We start from the raw sequence: 23985 nt of genomic DNA, 5'->3' as shown, positions 1-23985 counted from the left end.
AAAAAATATTGCTAGGAATGTTGGATGGATTGACAAATCGAGTGAAGGGTCAGATCGTGGGCTACGGAGGCCTGGCGAATTATAATAAGACAAGATTTAGTCATTAGCGATGGCGAAAAATTCACTAAACAAATAGGTTTTGTTATCGCGGACATTGTCTGGGACGTGATTAATCGTCGACAGGACGGAGGTCCGAATTTTGCGCGTTTGGGAGAAAGTCGCGGCGCCATGGTCACGTAAATTACTCTTTCCATTGGGCAATTTTCCCAGTTACGCAAAAATCGAGAGTGGAGGTCCTGCGAGTTACCTCGAGGGACACCATAACTCATTCTATGTCCGACACGGGGCTCCGAAAGTATTCTGGTAAGAATTTTGTGGCCTAATATGTAACCGCTAGTGCCCAGGATCATCTTTCTGAAACTAAAGCCAGTAGTGTTTCCCTTAAATAATTTTTTACACTTTTCGCTACTCACTATTCTGATATATCGTGTAGTGTCTTTTTGTTCGTTAAAGTCGACTCGGTCTTGGAGTAGCAATGTTTTCCTGGTGCTTAATTAACATGTTCCGGGCTGCCGAAAAGCTCTCGGGAGCTTTGGAAGCTCGGCCGTTTGGTTTTTGGCGGTTCGTTTTGTTTTTTTGTGGATCGGAGGGTCTTTGGTGGGGCTGGTGGTCGTCCCAGTCCGCCCCTGCGCACGCATTCCCCGTTGGATGTTTATGAGTCTCGTCCGTTCGGCCGAGCAGTTTTTCAGTACGATTTTGAAATATTTGCAGTGCTGGTTGACGTCGTTTAGCGGCTGAAATGAGCTGAGTCGGAATGTACGCCGATGAATGTTGTCGGTATCTTTTGCCGTTCTGTTTTTGGATTAATTCGCGGAGAATACTAATGAGGGACCCGAGTATTAACTAAATGTATACTTGTTTTCGTCACTTCGGTGCTTGTCCGCTCTGTTCTCGGAAAGTCGATTTTTTGAGGCGCATTCGTGACGAGACGCAGACACTATGGAATGATGGACGGCTTCTGTGGGATCCAATTTGGACGAATGGGCAATTAGAAGAATGCCCCCGTCCGTCCGTCGGCCCTCCGCCTCTGGTGCAATTTCAGGGGCGTTCAGACGGGGCCTAATGTATGCGCTCCGAACTATCGATATCATGAATAAAACATCGGCCCGAGAGCCTTGATTGTGTAATTCTTGAGGAGCGAACGATGATTTAAGCGATGGCTAACATAATTTTTGTGTTGGGTTACATGTTTACGACCGACCCGACGAAAAATAACCAATATAATTACCGGTAAAACTAACCGACGCATGATTCATAGAATATGTTAATCACGCATTAAGGCGCGAGCTTTGGATTTTCTCGAAAAAAAAAACATTTCTAGTAGGAGTCCGGCATGGGCTACGACACGGTGATGTCTGTGTTATGCCGCGGCTTATGATTTATCAAACTGCTCCACGATATATTAACACCATTACGTACGCAACTATTTAAATGAGAATAGCAGGATGGAGGCAGCATCTATCATTCCCGGGAATTTCGAAAGCGGCCATATTTTCTCCAAATGTGCGTGCCCCAGCGCAAACACAACACATCCCATAACTTACTTCTGTGCCGGGGCACCGACCGGAGCTCCCCAAGGCTCCGCTTCGGACCTCTGCTTTCGACCGAATTCCTCGCCAATAAATTCGCCCATTCGGCTCAATTACTCCCGTCCAATTACCAGCCCAACACTTATTTCCGGAAGGGTAGAGCGTCTCGTCAATTTGAAAACCAATAAGGCGGCCTTGCCGACTTATTATAAATCAATCGGACCAATTAGTTCCATCCAATAGATTGCAATCGAATTAAAATGAGTACGACAAGAAAATCAGGTATTTATCGACGATGTAATCGCGAGATTGCTTCCACTAATAAACGCGACGTATACGCACAAGCAAAATCGCACTTTAACAACAAGAAAACTAATAACTCCTTAAAAAGGCAACCGCGACGAGTCAATCGTCTTCACTTTCCCTTGCCTAAAACAATTCCTCCGAGACCACGATACACGCGTGCCATTTTCACTCGTAGAAAACTCTTGTTAAATTCATAACTTCCTTTTCGATTAAAGCGTGACCTTATATGACAATATTGTCAAAAACGAGCTCGGTTTTAAATCATCTGCTTCGTTCCAGGTCCAGATTACCATCTTGGACAAGAACGACAGCCCTCCCTCCTTCAAGGACACCCCTTTGCACTTCTCCATCTCCGAGGACCTGGGTCCCGGTCAGTCCGTGGCGACGGTGAAAGCCGACGATCCCGACACCATTGGCGAGCTGGAGTACACTTTGATCAAAGGCGACGACGGGCACTTCCTCCTCGACAAGACCTCGGGAGTCCTCAGCTTGATCGACTCCCTCGACCGGGAAACCAAAGACGTGTACAAGCTGACGGTGAGGGCCAGCGACGGAAACCAGCACACCGACACCGTCCTGACAGTGCAGGTGAGTGTCCCATCGTCTTGAACATGTGGAAAAATCAATTTGGTCGGTGTTATGGACAATGGAAACGCCGTTAAGGCGATTATACGCGGTTGTTGCACTGTTTGAGTCTGGTTAAAGAGGTTTTTAATTGCTCGTAAATAAATCTATACGGCGGACTAAGTGATTAATTAGTTCTTTTATATACGATTATTGAGCGTTCGACCCAATTTTACCAGGTGATTAAATTTGAGATGAGTGGGATTTTACGAGCTCGTCGCTGGACTTTCTAATGGATAAGAACGAAGGGTTTGGGAGAAGTGATTTGTTGTGTTGTAGGAAAGTTGCCTTTGACTGTGCAATTATTTCCGAACGACACGGTAATTAAAAGTCGTTGACAGGGGAAAAATATGATGCATAGGCTTGACAAAATGAGTTAGAAGCAATTAGTGATTTTTGCGTTGGGAGCTGCACTATGCAGGCTGAGGGATAGTCTAATTAAGTCGTGGCGTTTTAAGGGATTGGTGAATGCCTTTTTTGATCTTTGACATGGCATAAATCAGCCAGACTAGACTCGCGGTAATAATTATAATAGTTGTAATGATATTCGTTTCTAATTACAATTAAAATGTAAATTAATCGGAATGATTGAATTAAACAATCAAATAATAAATGTAAATTGATGCCGTGATAAACTCAGTCTATAAATAATAACAGGCTATATACATACAATAGAGAAATTGTGTCACAAATGTGCAGGCGACTATTGTAGTGTTAAAGAGAAGATTAAGAGCCTTTGACTGCATTAAATTATTATTGAAAGTAATCTTGATTTACTTTCTATAAACCCTTGTTAGCGTCCGACTTGAGGTAAGATAGATTGCTTCAAACGCACGATCAGAGAGTTAGGATGCAAAATGGGCAGATTTTATTGATGGGAATTTAGTATTATCTTAGGTTCATGGGAATATCAATTATTGTTAGTGACCTTCCTTTTTCAAAAATAAATATTTTATTGCTTATTTATAATTTTACTTTTGTTTGTCGTAACTTGCATTAGCTTGTATATGTCTCTGACTGCTTAATTAACATAAACACGATATTGTTACGACAATCCCTCTGCACGAGGAAGCAATCAAAGTACCCGTAATTACTAAAATCGAGAGTGTTCTGGCGATCTATATCTTGAGAAATGGAATCATTGCAGAAACTATAAATGTGTAAACAGAATTCCAGGTCAATAAAAAGTCTGGCCTAATTGCAAATGTGAAATTAGATGAATAGAAAAAGAACTCTGACTAGAAAAATTTTGAAAACAGTTCTGTTAGGGTACGACAAAAAGTAGATATAGTGAGTTCGGGAAGATTCCAAAAGATTCCTGTTCGAAAGGGACCGGTTAAAGGTTGAATTGTAGAAAGAAGATCAATGACAAAATTTTGTGCAACTCGGGGTACCTACTACAGCCATCAAGGTAGAAAGTTTCCTTGAAAACTCCTAGAAGACTAGGTTGATGAAGAATGAAGTAGAAAGACTAAAAGATAAAATATAAATAGAAAGAAGGGAAAATATTGGAATATAAACACTTTGATATGAAATATTAGTCAGGGTACTACAAGGAGAAGAAAACTTTCTACAAAAAGTAGGGTTCAGATTGAAGAGAGAAATCATAAATCTTTAATTCGAGGAAATTCCAAAAGGTTGCTGTTCGGAAACTACCGATAAAAAATTAAATTGAAGAAAGAAGATAATTGATAAAATTTTGTGCAAGTCGAGGTACCACAGCTATCAAGGTGTGAAAGTTTCCATGAAAACTACTAAAAGAACCATTTTGGTAAGAAATTTTTCTTAGAAATTTCACTCGTGAATCTTAAGAAAAATCATTCAACGAAGAATGAAGCAAAGAGATTAAGCCGTAAAATATAAATAGAAGAAGGGAAAAATATTGAAATAAAAATACTTTGAAATAAAATGTTACACCTGATGAAGACTCTGCCGAAATGAATTAGAAGGATTGAAGAATAACTGAAATCAGAAAAAGTTTGAAGAAACTTAGGTCAGGGTACTACAAGAAGAAGAAAAGTTTCTACAAAATGTAGTGTTCAGATTGAAGAGAGAAATCAAAAATCTTGATAAATTTTGTGCAAGTCGAGGTACCATAGCTATCAAAGTAGGGAAGTTTCCATGAAAACTACAACAAAAATCCCTTTGGTAAGAAATTATTCTAAGAAATTTCACTCGTGGGTGTCAACAAAAATTATTTGACGAAGAATGAAGCAGAAAGATTAAGCCATAAAATATAAATAGAAAGAAGAGGAAAATATTGGAATAAAAACAATTTGAAATAAAATGTTACACATGATGAACACACTACCGAAATGAATTAGAAGGACTGAAGAACAACTGAGACCAGAGAAAGTTTGAAAAAAGTTCGGTCAGGGTACTATAAAGAGAAAAAAAGTTCTAAAAAATGTTGGGTTCAGATTGAAGAGAGATATCAGAAATCGTTCATTCGAAGAGATTCCAAAAGGTTCCCGTCCGGAAGCTACCAATAAAAGGTTGAATTGAAGAAAGAAGATAACTGACAAAATTTTGTGAAAATCGTCGTACCATGGTAATCAGTACATGAAAGTTTCCTTGAAAACTTCTAGAAGAAACCCTTTTGTAAGAATGTACTCTAGGAATTTTCACTCGTGAGTGTGAAGAAAAATCAATTAATGAAAACTGAAGCAGAGAATCTAAGACATAAAATATAAATAAAAAGAAGAGAAAAATATTAGAACAAAAAATTTTGAAATGAAATGTTACACATGATGTACACAGTACTGAAATGAATTTGAAGGATTGAAGAACAACTGAGACCAGAGCAAGTTTGAAAAAAGTTCGGTTAGGGTACTATAAAAAGAAAAGTTTCTACAAAAAGTATAGGGTTCAGATTGAAGAGAGAAATCAGAAATCGTTAATTCGAGGAGATTCCAAAAGGTTCTTGTTCGGAAGCTACCGATAAAAGGTTGAATTGAAGAAAGAAGATACCTGACAAAATTTTGTGAAAATCGGGGTACCATGGTAATCAAAACATGAAAATTTCCTTGGAAACTTCTAGAAGGATCCCTTTTGTAAAACGTTATTCTAGGAATTTTCACTCGTAAGTGTGAAGAAAAATCAGTAAATGAAGAACGAAGCAGCGAAACTGAGACATAAAATATAAATAAAAAGGTGAGAAAAATATTGGAATAAAAAATTTTGGAATGAATTGTTACACATGATGGACACAGTACTGAAATGAATTAGAAGGATTGAAGAACAACTGAGACCAGAGAAAGTTTGAAAAAAGTTCGGTTAGGGTACTATAAAAAGAAAAGTTTCTACAAAAAGTATAGGGTTCAGATTGAAGAGAAAAATCAGAAATCGTTAATTCGAGGAGATTCCAAAAGGTTCTTGTTCGGAAGCTACCGATAAAAGGTTGAATTGAAGAAAGAAGATACCTGACAAAATTTTGTGAAAATCGGGGTAACATGGTAATCAAAACATGAAAATTTCCTTGAAAACTTCTAGAAGGATTCCTTTTGTAAAAAGTTATTCTAGGATTTTTCACTCGTAAGTGTGAAGAAAAATCAGTTAATGAAGAACGAAGCAGAGAAACTAAGACATAAAATATAAATAAAAAGAAGAGAAAAATATTGGAATAAAAAATTTTGAAATGAATTGTTACACATGATGGACACAGTACTGAAATGAATTTGAAGGATTGAAGAACAACTGAGACCAGAGCAAGTTTGAAAAAAGTTCTGTTAGGGTACTATAAAAAGAAAAGTTTCTACAAAAAGTATAGGGCTCAGATTGAAGAGAGAAATCAGAAATCGTTAATTCGAGGAGATTCCAAAAGGTTCCTGTTCGGAAGCTACCAATAAAAGGTTGAATTGAAGAAAGAAGTTAACTGACAAAATTTTGAGAAAATCGTCGTACCATGGTAATCAATACATGAAAGTTTCCATGAAAACTTTTAGAAGGAACCCTTTTGTAAGAATTTACTCTAGGAATTTTCACTCGTGAGTGTAAGAAAAATCAATTAATGAAGAATGAAGCAGAGAGACTAAGACATAAAATGTAAATAAAAAGAAGAGAAAAATATTAGAACAAAAAATTTTGAAATGAAATGTTACACATGATGGACACACTACCGAAATAAATTAGAAGCATTGAAGAACAACTGAGACCAGAGAAAGTTTGAAAAAGTTCGGTCAGGGTACCATAAGAAGAAGAAAAGTTTCTACAAAATGTAGGGTTCAGATTGAAAAGAGAAATCAGAAATCGTTAATTTGAGGATTCCGAAAGGTTCCTGTCCGGAAGCTACCAACAAAAGGTTGAATTGAAGAAAGAAAATAACTGACAAAAACATGAAAGTTTCCTTGAAAACTTCTAGAAGGATCCCTTTTGTAAAGAGTCATTCTAGGAATTTTCACTTGTGAGTGTGAAAAAAATCAGTTAATGAAGAATGACGCAAAGAAACTAAGGCATAAAATATAAATAAAAAGAAGAGAAAAATATTGGAATACAAAATTTTGAAATCGGAAATGAATTAGAAGGATTGAAGAACAACTGAGACCAGATATAAGCCTGAAAAAAAATTGTCAAGGTACTAGTAGAAGTAGAAAAGTTTCTACATAATAAATGGTTCAGAACGGAAAGATAAATTAGATATAGTTATTTCGAGAAACTATACCGATACAGAGTTAAAATGAAGAAAGAAAATAATAAGGAAGTTAGAAACGATGGTGTAAAGAATGGGAGACGAATGACGAACTAGGTAAGTCAAAGAAATAATTAAATGGAAAAATGGACGGAAGCTCTACGAAAACAATTAATGAAAAGATAGAAACTTTAATGAAGCAGAGAGACCAAGACATAAAGTATAAATAAATAAAATCTTCGATGATGTTTTGGAAAATTCTAGTCAAGAAATATATTGTTAAGTATTCGTCATAAAATTGGGGACTTAGAAGTTACTCTGCAAGATAATCTTGACTATGTTAATAATTTTGGAAAAGCAGACAATAAAACATCCAAAACCGGAAATGACATTTAACAAAAATTGAAAGCAAGAACAATTAATGAAATTTGAATTTTATAGTGAGGATTAGTCTGAAAGAGAGAAATCAGGTGGTGACCAATCGAGAAAGTTCTGGAATACGTATATCATTTGGAAAAAAAACAGCATCTTAACTCTCTATTTTTGACAGATTTATAAAGCATTTACGTGAAGACAGCATTGTTGAGTGATGAGTCAGTAGTTAGAACGGGATTGTAAGAAAAGTATGAAAAAGCTTCCAACCTGACCTAAAACCAGACTTGTATATGATACCTGAGCAATAAAGATTTTGTTAAATCAAGAATTTCTAGTGGTTGCATCATAACGTTCGACAAAATTAGTAAAAAATGAGAATATTGTTACGATTTCAAAACCCATTGCCACTTAAAATAAGTAACAAACTTGAAAGTTGTGAATTAGAAAAAAAAAGAAAGAAACATGGTATAAATAAAGGTACTCATATTTAATGATACGAGTAAGCGTTATGTCAAAACTAGATATTTGTCGGTAATTGTTTTATAAACAGATGGTTTTGCTTCTGGAAATGAGTACTGAGGTCCTTCCCAACGAAGCTTGGGCGCAGCTAATGACAGATAATTATAATACTGTAAATACAGATGTGCCAATATTGCTAAAAGGAAACGCAAAATAAAACCAAGACAAAAAGCACATGCAACCAGTGCAAAATCGTTTCGTTCTCGACCAAATCAAAATCTCGTGGCGCATTTTTTCTTTAAAATTCCTCAGGTAGAATCGATGTCTCCTACAAATCCCCCCATTCCGTGCCTCGTTCCCGGAAAATCCTGCGCCTCTTCCTGCCATCTGTCCGTCCGGATTCCTCGCATTTTTTCTTCGGCCGCCATTAATCGCGTCAGTATAGAATAATCGAGCAGTGCCATCGACAATTACAGTTCGTTGCTCCCTCGCAGTTAGTATGAAATCTGTCGGATCTGCATCTGCGGTGGCAACTATGATAAACTGCAGCCACGGTAACTGCATAATGGTGGAGAACGCCTCCTTCGCCCAAAACGAGTTCCGCATTTCAGCCTCAATTCATGCACACGCGTGATCTGTTTCAGATCACAGATACCAACGACAACCCCCCGGCGTTCTTGGAGAGCGCCTACTCCTTCGACATCCCGGAGAACGCGCCGAGGGGCTCCAGAGTGGGCCAAGTCAAGGCCACCGATCCGGACCTGGGGATTAACGCTCATCTCACCTACACGGTCATCAGCGACTGGGCCAACGACGTCTTCTCCCTCAACCCCCAGACGGGGGTGTTCACACTCACGTCGCGCCTGGACTACGAAGAGGTGAGTCACTCGATCGCAGATTAAAATACGGAGTCCCTCAGGGATCCGTCCTCGTTTACCGTCATTGCTTTTCAAATTCCGTACAAATGATCAGCTTACTTGCTTTGTTCATTGCAATAGATTCGCACAGGTGTTGTATCTAAATATTTTCCACTGTACAGGTGGTCCGTTTATAAGTTATTGTTGTTGAAACGTTATATATATTTTTGCATATTTGTTTTATTTACGACGACAAAGAAAGAAGATGATGGACGGCATGAGATGAGTTACTAAAAACAGTAATCTTTTGCCATCATGCCGTTGGTGCGCTCTGTTTATTCGAGGCAACTTGTTTTCCGAACGTCCGACGAACAAATCGACGCGCCATATTTTTCTGAATTTAATGGCGGGTCTTAGAATAAATCGTCGAAAATGGTACCCATCGAGGTGTTTTTTGTTGCTATTAAAAGTGACGGGTTTATGTAATGTTCCGCTTATAAATATTGTTAAATAATAATGGTCGCGGTCGCGATAAGCAGTTAATTATAGTTATCGATAAATCATTTCGAGGCGCGTTGCGAAAGTGCAACCTGAACACAATTTTTTTTTCACAAATAAATATTCATAAAGAACCCAATCTCTCAAATAGTCAAATGTCCATCAACCGGCATTGTTGGTAAGAGCAGCGACCGAAACCGCATCCGTAAATCTCATTTCGCTGTCAAAAGCCACTAAAAATAGTCACTTTCTAAAACGATATAAACAAACCGTGAACTTGACTCCGGCGCTTTTTGCCGGGCTTGCGGTTGAAATAAAGCGGCCATCACACGCCTTACCACGGTTCGCGAGATTATAAATTTCGCATAATATTTTATCGCAATTACAATGTTGTGTGTTTATTAAAGTTTGTTCTGAGTTCTGAATTGAGCGCAAGGCATTTTAAGAATGACGAAGAATACTCGACAATAAGGATGTTTTCTCCAAGGAACTACAAGATTATGAGGAGGTAATTGTGTAACAAGTGTAACAAACAACACAACACAAGATAATAGAAAGTACACTTTCTGAATGCGTTTAAGAAAGTGGAGCAGTTTTTAATAGCTGGGTACAACACACGAATTTTTAAAAATGGAATTCTAAAGCGGGCAGTGTTAAAGTATTATAAATCATACTAAATACTAATATTTTTTCTTTTTGTTTTTTCGGAAACGCTATTCTTGCAATGACGTCGTTCTTGAACAAGCGAGATCAGTCCATGTTAAAACACTTCATGTCAAAACCGGTCGTGTCAAGTCAGGTCGTGTCAAGTCACGTTATGTCAAGTCAGGTTATGTCAAGTCCGGTCATGTCAAGTCAGGCTATCTTCATCAGGCACTGCCAGCTTAGGTGAGGTCAGATTAAGTCGGACAAATACGATGCCCTTACCATGTAAAGAGAATTCGAAAAAAAGTCTTTGGTATTTAATTTAAATTTTTAATTTAATTTTAATTTGGTCCTTTCGTTAGAAGTCTTTATTATATAGGTCGCCCGTTTCCGTCTGTCTGTCTGTCTGTCTGCCATCTGTCCGGATTTTTATTAGACAGATAATCTCCGAAACTACTGAACCAGAATTTGGCTATTCATCCCTATCTACAATTTGTTGATGTCATCTCCAAATTTACATTAGTAAATATTTAAATTTTATAAAATAAGATACTCCTGCACATGTGGTTTATGAACCCCTGTTGAATTTTTATCCGAGACATCCAAATTTTTGGAGAAAAAAAATCAAAATTACAACATCTTCCAATTTAATTTGAACTGCTCTGAAATTTCGGAAACGATTTAGGCTATCGCAAGCATGGTAAATCGTTAATCAAATTTACCAAATATAATTTTTGGTGATTCCAAAAGCACTATTTATTATTTCAAATCCAGTTCTCATCTGAATGACTCGGGTTTAAGGATTGGATTACCGGACGTTTTAGATCAAATTTCTAAACTGAAACTAGTAGAAAGTAATTTTTTATCTATTTAAACTTTTTTACCAGTTTTTTCATCTATTTGAAGGTACTTTATCTTGTTTTTAACCAAACAGACCGATTTTGACGTTGAAGATTTTTATTGACTCTTTATAATATAAAAAAAGTCAATTTTTGTCGTGAAGTTTTGTTAATGAATTTTTTTTAACATTTGACCCCATTTTTAAGGCTATTCTTTTTTAAAGTTGATTCGGACGGATCCATATAGAAATCACCGACTTTGAAATGTTTATAAAAAAATAAAAAAAATCAGTTCAACGTCAAAATTGGCCTTATAATAAATTAAAAAACAAAATGTGGGGTGAATCGAACCATTTTACTTACTACTAATTTGTCCCTTTTTTGATGTTATATATTTAATTTTATAGGATTGCATACTCCTAGTATGTGTGATTCATGAATCCGTGTCGAGTTGTCACCCTAGACATCCAGATTTTTGGGGAAAAAATCAAAACTGTGTAACATTTTACAACTTAAGTTTGAAATTATAAAACCGAATGCTTTAAAAACACGAGTTTAAGATTATCGTAAACATGGTAAATCGTAAATCAAATTTTTTTCGTTTATGGCCTCCTAAAAAATGATGACGTTATTTTATACTCCTAATTTGGTAGAACAAGTGTTTCTTAAATTTTCTAGAACTACATACTTCATGTATGTGTAATTTAAAATCCGTGTTGAGTTTTTGCTCTAGACATCGAGATTTTTGAGAAAAAATTCAAAATTATATTTTACAATTTAACTTGAAAATTGCAAAAGCGAATATACTGAAATATTGCAAACGTTTTAAGGTTATAGAAAACATGATAAATCGTTAATCAAAATTTGTTCGTTTAAGGCCTTCCCCAAAAATTGTAACGTCATCTTGGCATCCAGATTTAAAAAAAAAATCGTCATTGTCTAACAATATTTTACAATGTAACTTTTGAAGGTAAGCAAAGACAAATGTGCTGCCCCGGTGGAAATCGAACCACACGTCTCCCGCTTGCCTGGCAAAAATTCAACAGACGTTTATTCAAGTTATGGATTTTTACAATTATTAACAAAGTTATAGCACTAGACTATACTATTAGCTAATAATTTTACATATTTGGTGAATTGGCGCATGAAAGCACTTCATTTGTTTAATTGATACGTGTATATCTGGTTGCCTAACTATTTGTACATTAAGAAATTCGGATTTTAAGGAAAAGTTTTCTGCGAAAAAACCCTAATTTGTGCGGCCGGGCAGGTGCCTTGACCACTAGACTACAGAGCAGCTTATCTTTCTTCGCTTACCAACGTGTTGTTGTACCGCCACGTTAGTCCAAGGACCAGTTTATAGAGGTGTTCAGCGACATCTGATTGGCGTAGAGTCGGTCACGTGGTACTTTAATGCAACGGTTTAATAACAATCAAATATTTCCTTGAGCTTTCGTAAATCGGCTTTTAGACCTTTTATACAGCCTGTTATTGAAAGGTACGTACAAAATAAAATCGGCAATTGGTCTCGAAGTATGGGTGCTAAAAGTTAAAAAAAGTTCAGGTAAAAGTGTTCTCCTTTAAGAGATAAAAATTATTAAAATTTATGTCCAAATTCGTTGTACGCCTCTGATAAAAAGATCATCTTTCGTTTCTATAGCAACATTTAGTCTTGACAAAAGTTTTATTGTTACAGTTGCTAGGATTTACTAAAATACATTAATTTTACCTATTTATCCTTCAGTAGCGTCTAAAAAGATTGGATAAGGGTTAATTTTCCCCTTAAAATTTTGATAAGACAAAATAAGTTTTTCCGACTTCTTAGACTTCGCGAAGAACTGTCCATTTTGTTGTACGTACCTTTCAATAACACCCTGTATTTATGATAATTAATGAGATATCGAGGAGCGCGCGATTAGTAACTCACCTTGTATATTCTTTATCTGTCAGTTTCGAAACAGTTCTGCATTTCCAGGGCTTCTAATGAAAAAACGACATTAAAATGAAATTGACAAATTAAATTAAATACTCTATTCTTATAAAAGCGTCGTCTGTGCCTGGCTTGACCTGACTTGATATGACCTGATTTAGCATGACCCCGGCTTAACATGACATGGACTTGATATGATATGACTTAATACTACCTGACTTAACACGACCTGACTTGATACATGAGCTGGATTTTATATGACCTGACTTGACACAATCTGACTTAACATGACTTAACCTAACTTGATCTGGGCTGACTTATTCAAAACGTCATCATCGCAAGAATAGCCACTTTGCTTATTTCCGGCGATTTACAACACTAAAGAATCTCTTGACGTCATTGTTTTTGGGACAGGATGAATAATAAAATAACTTGGGAGACTATACATTAAAAAATCTTCGGAAATTACGGAAAAATGGAAATCTGCAGTCTTGTTTTCTACGACTTCTACAGTGCAAACAAACAAAAATGAAATTTTCTTTCCATCTGGCATTAATATCTCTACTGAGGACGGAAAGTTCATGTAACTGCTTGTATTCTAAGAACTACAATTGTAAAATTGTGAAGACTGACGTGTGAACCCAATACGGAAACTTATTAAAGTTACATCGCATTTATAATGATACAATTCTGCAAGCATTATTAAATCTTTAAGATGCGTGTAAACTGGTCGCGCTTCAGAAGCGAAGAAAATTAAGTGTAAATAACTACTTTATTTTCATTTGGGTTGTCTCAGATAAAAGTTAATCGTATTCTCGTTGCAAAAAAAACGTGCAACTCTGTACGTTTGTCAATTAGGTGGTAGTCTGATAGTTTTGGTATACATCCCCAATCGGTCGAGTGTTGTTGTGACGTCACGAGCCAATCGTGAGTGAATTTAAGCTGCTGAAAAGCACAAATACTATAGAAAGTTGCGGTTTCATTGTGGTTTACGATTTACATTAATATTTAAAAAAAGATGAAATTAAATCTGCTTTTAGAGTTTTCAACATATATGAATAAATAATGCTTTAAGCTGGACAAATCTTGTTTGGTATTTAAAAAATGTTTGTTTAATTTTTTCGAACTATATTGTAAAAAAATTCAGAGGAAACGCAAGAAAACGTAGTAGAGTTAAATCGCTCGCCTAACTGGAGGCGATACAAGGTTGTAAAAGGAAGGAAAAAACGTAAAATCAGTCAGACAAGAGAGATTGTTGTATAAATCGAATATTTAACGGGAACTGGAAGAAACAGATTAGACATTAATTAATGATTTATTTATTTATTTTTGTTTCTAAATTATTTTATTAATGATAATAACGAAACCATTTCAGTTTGGCCGGAGGGAAACCTCGCTTTTAGTAGTCACTTTTCACGTTAGTGCAACCTTCGAGTCGCTAATTATTGTTCTCGTTTCTGGTATTTTCACTCCTACTGCTTCTGGTCCCGATTAGCAGCAAACAAAGCGTTCTGTCGCTTGTCAAACTCGGCCGGCCGAATCCCCAAACGCCTCGCATTCCTCTCCCCAATTATTCAAATATGTTTCCGTGACGGAATCCACCTCGCCATCCATTATGTTAAAACATCTGTAATTGTGGCAACAATGGCATTTGCAGTGCTCGCCATACAGAAATAGTCATGTTCGATTATTCACGGTTCTTGTATCGGTATCACAATAACTCATTAAAATAAGCCTGTAGCCGGGATTGTTTTGCTCACGTATTTTCATTAACCGAACGCATTATGGGCAAAATATGTATGTGTATTTACTGGTACCGAGAACTGTCGCTTTAACGATTCCAGTTTTTCTTTTGGCGCGCTTTTTTCAAACCCGAAAACGAGAAGGCGACCACCTGCAAAACGCGGGTCCGCGACCCTTATCTAGGTTCGATTTTATTGCGATTTAATGATAAGTTCGAGCTCGGGCCTTTCGGGCACGATTAGGCGCTGTTCTCGCAATAAATCGAGAATGTGGAAAGGAAGAGGAAATGATCCTTTTTGCTTGCGCTGGATCCAAGGATAATGGCCGGGAACTCGACGCCATTGAAATTAATAACAATGGTAGGCCGGTTTGAGGAGTTTTAAGCTATTGCTTTTTAAGTGGACGGAGTTTTGTGGTAGCGGGGAATAAAAGCGTGGAAGAGAGAATTGTTTGTGTGGCGTTTGCTGTGGGCACAAGTGCTTTCGTAATTTATTGGAGTGTGAAAGGTTAGAATTAAAGTTTATGGATGGAAAAGGCGGGAGAGGAAGGCGGAATACGATTTCTGACAAAGGCGTAATAAACTGTTTCGCTATTATTTAGATTAGAAATTTGATTGAATAATATCATTGTGCTGAATGACGGTGAAATTGATTGCAGCGCAATACCCATAGGAGGCATTATTCGCAAGGATTCGACGATAATTGTGGTTAGCTTGTAATTGTTTTGAACCAGGAATTTAGATCTTTTTAAATAGAATGACGGCTGTTTGGGAGTGCACAAACAATTAAACCTTGTCAACAATTTGTCAAAATGCCATCATAAAGTAGGTTGCTTGAGTAGGTTGATGCTCATTTACTATTTAAGTAGTGTTAAAATTGTTAAAAAATGTTATTTCATTGTTGTAGCTATATTATATACTCTATGTTTGCATATTAATAAAATTTTATAGCCTATAAATGTCATTTAGGACAATGCTCGAACAATCTCCTCGTACAAAAGTCTGCGCCGCCACTGATTCACTTTACACAGATTTCTGGAAGGCATTCGATAAACTCAACCATAGCTTACTTATTTTTAAATTGCCTTCTCAATACTTCGCATTTTCTGGAGTGCCGCAAGGTTCACATTGTGGACCTACATTGTTTCAATTTTCCAACTTCTATTATTCGGGACTATTCAATTTATTGGTGATCCTTTAGAATTTCAATTAGACCTTAATACTCTATATAAATGGATACTTACGTTCTAGGAGCATTTTTATTATATTTTTAATAAATCAATAAGCATGCTTGTACATTATCTCTCTCTGCTCTTAAAACGTTGTATTTTTCTTTAGTGCAGTCAAATCTTCAATATTGTTCTTCTATATGGTCTCCATTTTATAGAAAAGATATTGATACGATTTGGAAAAAATGTGTAGATCGAAAAGCTAGAAGAAAACCTTGAATAGGAACTTAATGGTATTAGAATGGGCGAACAAACGCGTAAGAAATACCACAGATTTATATCCAGTACATGCCTTAAACAATTATCTAATCCTTCGTAATTTGTGTTTAAGTATTGCGAAATAGTTAAGAAGAAAACGTCTTTGGTGTCGGGCTGAAACGCCTTGCCTCCTACAGTACCACAGGTTGCCTTGAAGGGAATTACAAATAAATCTTGCTATTTTTAAAACGTTTGCAAACTAAATGTCATAAAAGTGAATAACAACGCTCCTAAATCAGTCACATTTTAATTACATTCACATTTTCTACAAACACATTTTATGCCTCCCATTTTTGAGATTTTTCTAAAATTCCAACGCTACTCGATCCACCACCAGCGTGTCTCTCTGTGTGGCAACATTTTAATTTGTATTCCGGTCTCACTCCACCTTTCCGAGTCGATTAGTGTTTTTCAGTATTAATTAGTAGTTTTTTCGTCAGAGCACGCATCCGAAGCCTTATTACAGAAAGATGAAACCGACGAAACGGCTCAAACCTCTATAACTTTGTTTATTTCCATAAAAACCTCCGGTTTTATTTACAACCGCTCCATGTATTCTACAACATTGTCCTCGCAACACCGCCGTATTTCAGCACCCTCTGCCGTCTCCGCTGCGCAGGGTCCTGCCGCCAAGAGCAAAAAGGCCAACTATTGTCAACGCACCGTCGTGGAGCTGATTTTTAACCGAAAGCCGGTAAACGGCTCGGGAAAAATCGCTGACTTATGATTGTTGCTCGTTTTTGCGAAAGGAGACCACCTATGATTAAATGTTGTTATAGTTTTCGAGCTCGAAGGCCTTGGCGATGTCAAATCGGGCGAAATATTGCCGTAAACCTGAATAAATTACGCGTGCCGTGGATGTGGAAGGACAATGAAGTTTATTATTTTAATTTCTGGGAGGTATGGAGGAAGGACGGCAGGTCTTTAACTTGGGAAGACTTATGGTTTCTGCGGGCCAAGATCGAAGGCCGGTGGATGGACGGGATTTTGTTAGCCATCGCAACTAATTTTCACAACCAAATTGGAACGTCAAATTGAATGGGACCGGCGCGGACATAAACCAACAAAACTAATAGAATTCTGATACCCGAAACTTCCTCCAACAAGGTTTATAAAATTTCTAGAAAAAAAGCCACTATAGTATAATTTATTTCCAATTCTAAAAACAGAATTTGTGAAGTAAGTATCTGCATAATTCCATCGTCCACTTGAGAAATAATACCCTGTATAGGTATATAAAAATTTTGCTTCCTAATGATTACAGATCATCAATGAGTAATTATAGTTCTATGGCTATGCAAGCAAGGACAAGAATACTTGGCGGTTTTCTGTGGTTTTTGCCTGCTCGCGTGTTATTCTGATTAAGCTCAATTCTTCATGGAAAAGAATCCATAAAACTAAATGCATCTTTTTTTCTCAAATTGTTGACACTGTTGGACCAAGATGAGGGAGATTTTCTACAATAAGAAACACCAAAACCGACAAATTGTTGCAAAGTGACGTCACCTCTCCAAATAATTTTGCAACACCTGTATAAATACTTACTCGGTTCTAAGAGTTTCAATGTAACGTGATTTTATTTACAAATCTATTTCCATCACCTGCACTTCACACGCGAACACAAAGAATACCAATCATCCGCGTCTGCGTCTGACAGTCTCAAGAGTTCACCAATTCTTGAAACAGAGCCGATTTGAAATTCAACAATAGAAAAACTTTGAATATGTTAAAGTACTTAGCATAATCGGCAGAATTTATAAGACCACTCACCTGCGAAGACAGATTTATCGCAATATAAAACTGAATTTATAATCCTTCCTCGCCCGAACACCGTTAGGTTCTTCCAAGATGGGCTGGTGTCGAATAGCAATGAGTGGCGAAAATCGCGTACGCCGAAGATGGCGCAGCCGGAAAAAAGTAGGCCCTTTTCCTCGGCGTGTGCCCAGAGCTAGCGTGATCTATAATAACGCGGAGCCCAAGGAGGCCGCTGCGTGGGCACCAGACCACTTGCTCCGAGTAATTGTAAGAGAATAATTATCGGAGCTAATTTAGCGTTTATGCAGCAAAATGAAATATAGCCACGGAGGTGGATGATATATTCGATAAGATGTCGCAGCTTTTAATTACCAGGGCCCTCTGCGCGTTTCGTCGCGCTGGGAACTCGCCGCCCGATTCGGCGGCAAAAACTAGAAACTGCGAAGTCTTCAGCAGGTTCCGGTAACTGTTGTGCTCGACTCCGTCGGCCGGGTTTTTGTCGGCGACATGCGTCGTCTACGCAAACGACAATTTTGTCCTGTCATCATAAGCGCAGCTCGAAAAGGCAAAATCATAAATTTCAAACGCTCGCACCGAGCCCGTGTACTATTATATTAATAGAATATAGATTGATTCGTTGACGACTTTTTCACCGTTTTTGTCACATACGGATGCGAGCGCAGCTCCGTTCTGAGGCGTCCACTTTATTACTTCCACACTATCCCTCTTCGCAGGAATTTATCGCGCTTTTTGCGGGAACGGGTTGCTCCGGATCAGTGGCGGCGCGCGGAAAACGAAACAACAGAGGCCCCGAAGCCGCGCCCTGGGGCGCCCTCGAATGCGAACGCAGCTCGCGACACCATAGCCATTTCTGTAGCGCCAAACTAAAGCAACGCGATCCCGTCACCCAGAAATTACCCGAAAACAAAAAAAATGTCCCGAGGAGCAGCCCTGGGGCGCGCTTTAGAAGTAATCACGGAATCTTCACACTTAGTCGAAGTACGAATATCCACATCCTGTGATTCAACCCAATTTCTCTCACTAAAACTTTTATTGCTACATCTGGTGTCCCGCGAGGCAGCTGTGTTGAATCTACTTTGTTTTCTTCAACCATCTTGTGATTTTTTTCAATAAAACACCCGAATGAGGTCGCTGTGGGCACCGTAAGCGTAAAATTACCCGAAAGCCGGAAAAGGATCTTGGCGGTCCGGATTTGCCGGTGGTGTCCAAAGAGCCCCCTCATGCATAATCATTACATTGTATGTAATAACCGGCTGCTCGCACTAGATACACACAAGCAATAAATTTATAAATTTCTCATCCTGCCTATTAATTAAATCAGCTGTTCTGCCATCACTAATTTAATAAATTTCCAATTAAAAGAGAAATGCGTCTGAGCGAGCAGTGCAGCAACGCAACAAAACAAGTGTGAAATATGTTGTCGGTCGGTTGTCAACGTAACAAAAATGGGAAAAATGGAAAACCGCGTGCCACCAAGTCCCCGTCGAATAAATCTCCCCGAAAGTTTAACGAACGCACTAATTAACGTAATTTGAAATTACCGGCTCGTAAAATTCTTATCGAGATCAGCTTCCGTCGTTGCTCCATCCATAATGAGCCAATAAAATCACTAAATGCCACGAGAAATCATTTTTATTTGCTTAAAAGACGGCGGTGCAGCGGCTCAGCGTTGGGTCCTACAACTGTCATAAAAACTACATTTTTCGGGAAAAGAATCCATAAACGTGGAGTTTATTAAATGCCTTTCTAGCCATAAAAGTTGGAAGGCTATCGAACAGAGAGTGCTGTTATTTACGAAGGTGTGACCAGGAAAGCTTTGCGTAAAAACCGAAATTCTTCTCACACGGTACTTCACTATTAAATAAATCTAGGACCAAATTAACTTTAGTACCTCAACCTTGGCGTTTCCACAACCTTTACATTATGGTTCTCTTGCAGGTCCAACACTACATCCTGGTCGTCCAGGCCCAGGACGCCGGCCACCCGGCTCTCTCCAGCACCCTCACCGTCTACTGCAACGTCCTGGACCTCAACGACAACACGCCCCTCTTCGACCCCATGTCCTACACCAACGAGATCTTCGAGAATGTGAGCGTGGCCACCCCTGTGGTCACCGTCAGCGCTACAGACCTGGACTCCGGTGGGTATTTTTTCTCCGCAATGGGAAATAATAACGTGACGAAGGGAGTGTCGTGTGGTCGGCTCGCAGATTACAGGGTCGTATCGGCCGCGTAAACCAACACTGTGTCTAATAACACGACATTACAGACAATGGTCGCGACCTCGAGGTCGCACAGACGTAAAAGGCGGGCAAAAATCGCGAGCCGATTCGATTAAGATATGTAAATTTCGAGCGAGAGTGCCCTTGGCGCCCCCCGAAAGTGACGATAAAGAAGTGAGGATGGCGTCCGGTTGGCACATTTGCGACTCTTGGGACCCGGTCGGCCGAACTGGGGCAAATCAGTTAACCCATTCATTTCAACTAACTTTGAACTTAGTTTGATCTGGTGGTAGTACCAAAATTTCAAAATTGTTTTTCTGGGCGTGATGAGTTACTTAGGCACACGACCCTAAATGGTACCATGTCGGATCTGCGCCTTGGTGTGTCCATCAGTTGGTACTAATTACTCTATTTGTCCTGTCGAGGGCGCGGTCAATGAGCGCCTATCGGCGAATAAATGTCGCCAGATTAAGACCATTAAAGCATATCCCAATTACATTTGCTTTATTCGAGCCGTCGAGATAACGTAATGAGTCGTTCTGGACACCCGGAATATTCATTAAAGAGCATTAATATACACGGCGGATTTCAGAAGCGATGGACTCTCCAATAATGCCCATAAACCATCATAATCTGTACCATTAACAGAGTGTTTGCTTGCAGGAGAGAACGGCAAGATCGTGTACAGCATTACGGCGGGAGATGAACGAGGAGACTTCGAAGTGGTACCCAACGGTACCATCGTCACTAAGAGGAGTTTGGACAGGGAGCGGCAGGGGCTGTACAACTTGGTGGTGACGGCGACCGATCAGGCCTTGCCCGTGGATCAACGTCTGTCGTCTACGGTTCAGGTAAATCGCTAGAAATGACTTTTGTTCGAAAAATAGACATGTCGAGGATTGGAGCGTACAAGGGTGTTAACACGTCGAGGTTGTTGTTGACACAGTAAACACTCCATCATGGGTAAATCAACCAACTTAATGACCTGGCACCTCTGCTGTTTACCAAAGACTTAATTGTGAACAGCAGACGAGTTTTCAGATGCATGTACTTTTGGTAACTGTCCGTATGTTGTTTGATGACGGCACGTTCGAGGAAATTTCGAGTGTTTGAAATTGTTGTGGTTATGGACGTATAAAATTCCAGCGCGACGTGTGGGAAGAACCAAAACTACAAAGCCCAATTCTAATTAGGAATCTAATAAAGTCAGCTTTAAATAAATTATGCAATTTTATACCAACCCAATCTATAAATTCGGCTCTATAAAATCTGTTCTTCATAAAGACGTGTTTGACGAGCGCATTTATTCGGTAGCTCTACCAAATTTTATTTAAGGCTTGACATGTTTATTAACAATTTTTTGCTTCGTTTTTGTAAGTTATGAAATTTAACTTTTACGATGCATAAAAATTCCGGATTTTGTCTCGTAAATTAATACTCGTAAAATTTTTCGTATTGTCAAGCAATTTTTATGGACAACACGCAACACTAAACCGGAGCTTTTTTCTCTGAAAAGTTGCCGATATTTTACGCTCGGATTAAACCATCGCCGGCAATTAAACTCTTATCAAGACATTCCTGCTTTTTGGAAACAATCAAACTAATTAAGCAATAAAATCGAAGACGCTTTTTAGGGTTCAAGGACTCCGAACCGAGAATTTCAGATTTTCTTGCGTTAGGTGTGTACATTAGACACAGTCCATTGACATTTAATTTACAACGGAGTCATTCCTTCTTACGACTTTGCATGTTGATTTTTGCTTATTCAGCCGTAAAACTCTTAATATTCAACACCACCACGCACATATTTCGCAAAAAGTCGCCATAAAATCGCTCACTTGAAGAACAACACCACATTCAAGAAAAATAAATGCACACTTGGGTCTCTTCCTCCTGTGGCACCTTACCTGCCGAATTTTAAGTTGTTCCGTCTCACCACACCTAGTCGCCATCTTCTTCTATCTTCACGATTCTATTTTTACGGATTTCTCAAGTTCATGCTTCCGAAGTACCGTCTCGACCTCCTTCATGGTCTCCCTCCTTTAATTCTCTTCAGTGGAATCTATGCTAATATTCTTGTAGACCATCTGCTTTCTGCCGCTGCCGCACCTATCCATACCAAACTGTTTACATGTTTTCCCATTTTCTTCTTTATATTATCTTCCACATTTCATTCTTTTGCTTTCCATTCCCTTGCAACTTCCTTCTGACATATTTAGTCTAAGCCCAAAGATCCCTTCCTGGGTATTTCGTTCGAGTAGTCTTCTTCAGCATTTCCTTTTGCCCCAGGGAACTTAAATCTTTTATACTTTTCATTTCATCTTTCACCTTTTCTTTGTTACCTCAGTAGTATTTGTCTTAATCGAGGGGTTGTATGTATTGTCGACACTGTATCAATCACTAAAACCCTACTAATAGCAAATGTTCGCCCTTTCAGGTGACCATCATCCTCAAAGACGTCAACGACATGTCCCCTGAGTTCATCACCCCTAACGAGACCTCCGTGGCCGAGAACATCCCCGTCAACACCGTGGTGATGGCCGTCAAAGCCGTGGACAAAGACGAAGGTCGTAACGGCTACATCGAATACTCCCTCTCCAACGACCCCCTCACCTCTGGCATCTTCTCCCTGGGTCCGGTCGACGGACTGCTGCGCGTCTCCGGCCGCATCGACCGCGAGACCAAGAGCAACTACACCCTCACCATCACCGCCCGCGACCGCGGAGACCCTCCTCGCGCTACCCAGACCCAGATCTTCGTGCGCATCCTCGACGAGAACGACAACAGCCCCGTGTTCGACCCCAAGCAGTATAGCGCGTCCATCGCCGAGAACGCCTCGATCGGCGCCAGCGTGCTGCAGGTGTCCGCCACCGACGTGGACGACGGCCTCAACGGTCGCGTGCGCTACTCGATCAGTTCCGGGGACACCAACCGTGACTTCAGCATCGCAGAAGACACAGGTGTTGTTCGTGTGGCTAAAAACTTGAATTATGAAAGGAAATCGCGGTATGTGCTGACGGTACGTGCGGAAGACTGCGCTGAGGACATCAACGGGGACGTGGTGAGGTCCGACACCGCGGAAATCGTCATCTCCGTTTCGGATATCAACGATAATCCGCCCACGTTCTTGGACTCGCCGTATTTAGCGTACGTCATGGAGAACACGATCCCGCCCAACGGAGGGTACGTTATTACGGTGCAGGCGTACGATGCCGACACGCCGCCGCTCAACTCGCTGGTGAGGTACTTCATCAAGGAGGGCAAGCCGGACACGTTCAGGATCAACGCCTCCACGGGGGAGATCTCGCTGCTGAGGGCGCTGGACAGGGAGGTGCAGGCGGAGTACACGCTGTCGCTGGGGGCTATGGACACCGGTAAGGGTTGGACGTTTTCTAAGACTATGGGACCGATGTTTTGCAGCAGAAAAATTGTCCGACTCTTAGGGATCGGATGAGTATTTCCGTAATGGGAGAGAAGCCTAGAAATTCCTAGATGAGTGTCTTAACAGTGCATGCATCGGGCAATTTTCGGCTGCAGAATGTTGGTCCTGGCGTGACGGTCGGTGAGTGTGCGTGCCTCCGAGTGGTCATCGCGATGTTGTAAAAACCACAAAGCTGGCTATTGTCACACCTCTCGATTGACCTTTGCTCCTGCGTTTCATGTTCCGCCACTGATCAAAGCAAGTGGCACAGGTCATAAAATATATCGCCAATAGTAGAAATGAGTATTTGAGAAATGCAGTAGCTCGGCAACACTATCTTTTTTTGTCCGCTTGATTTTATTCCAGCGAGCAATTTATTATTATAAGTACGCATATATTCCGCTAGAATGGTAAGTAATAAGCAGGCTGAATGTTGTCGGCATTTGTCTCATGAAAAGTCATTTTCTTGTCAACACCGCTGCGTTTGATTTAATGAAAATATTTATCAAACGAGCTCGACCGGCCGATTTTTCCCGGAGATCGTCAACCGCGAGTGGAAAATTTCGGCGATATGTCGCCAGACTGGACGG

At 39.4% G+C, this 23985-nt stretch overlaps 1 protein-coding gene across 1 annotated transcript in view; it reads left to right on the top strand.

The window, feature by feature from the left end:
* Positions 1-23985, top strand: part of LOC135126616 (cadherin-related tumor suppressor) — a 183178-nt gene that overhangs the window by 147326 nt on the left and 11867 nt on the right. Inside the window, exons 2-6 of the mRNA XM_064052658.1 lie at positions 2175-2483; positions 8625-8858; positions 19692-19893; positions 20638-20825; positions 22412-23348. Coding sequence (XP_063908728.1) covers positions 2175-2483; positions 8625-8858; positions 19692-19893; positions 20638-20825; positions 22412-23348 — 1870 coding nt within the window. The remainder of the gene's footprint in view (positions 1-2174; positions 2484-8624; positions 8859-19691; positions 19894-20637; positions 20826-22411; positions 23349-23985) is intronic.

The sequence above is a fragment of the Zophobas morio genome, unplaced genomic scaffold (genome assembly GCF_036711695.1).
Source record: "Zophobas morio isolate AGI-343-1 ecotype UQ-CSIRO unplaced genomic scaffold, CSIRO_AGI_Zmor_V1 ptg000002l, whole genome shotgun sequence".
Taxonomy (NCBI): Eukaryota; Metazoa; Arthropoda; class Insecta; order Coleoptera; family Tenebrionidae; genus Zophobas; species Zophobas morio.
Note: the sequence above shows the minus strand (reverse complement) of the source record. Positions and strands in the feature narration are given on the sequence as shown.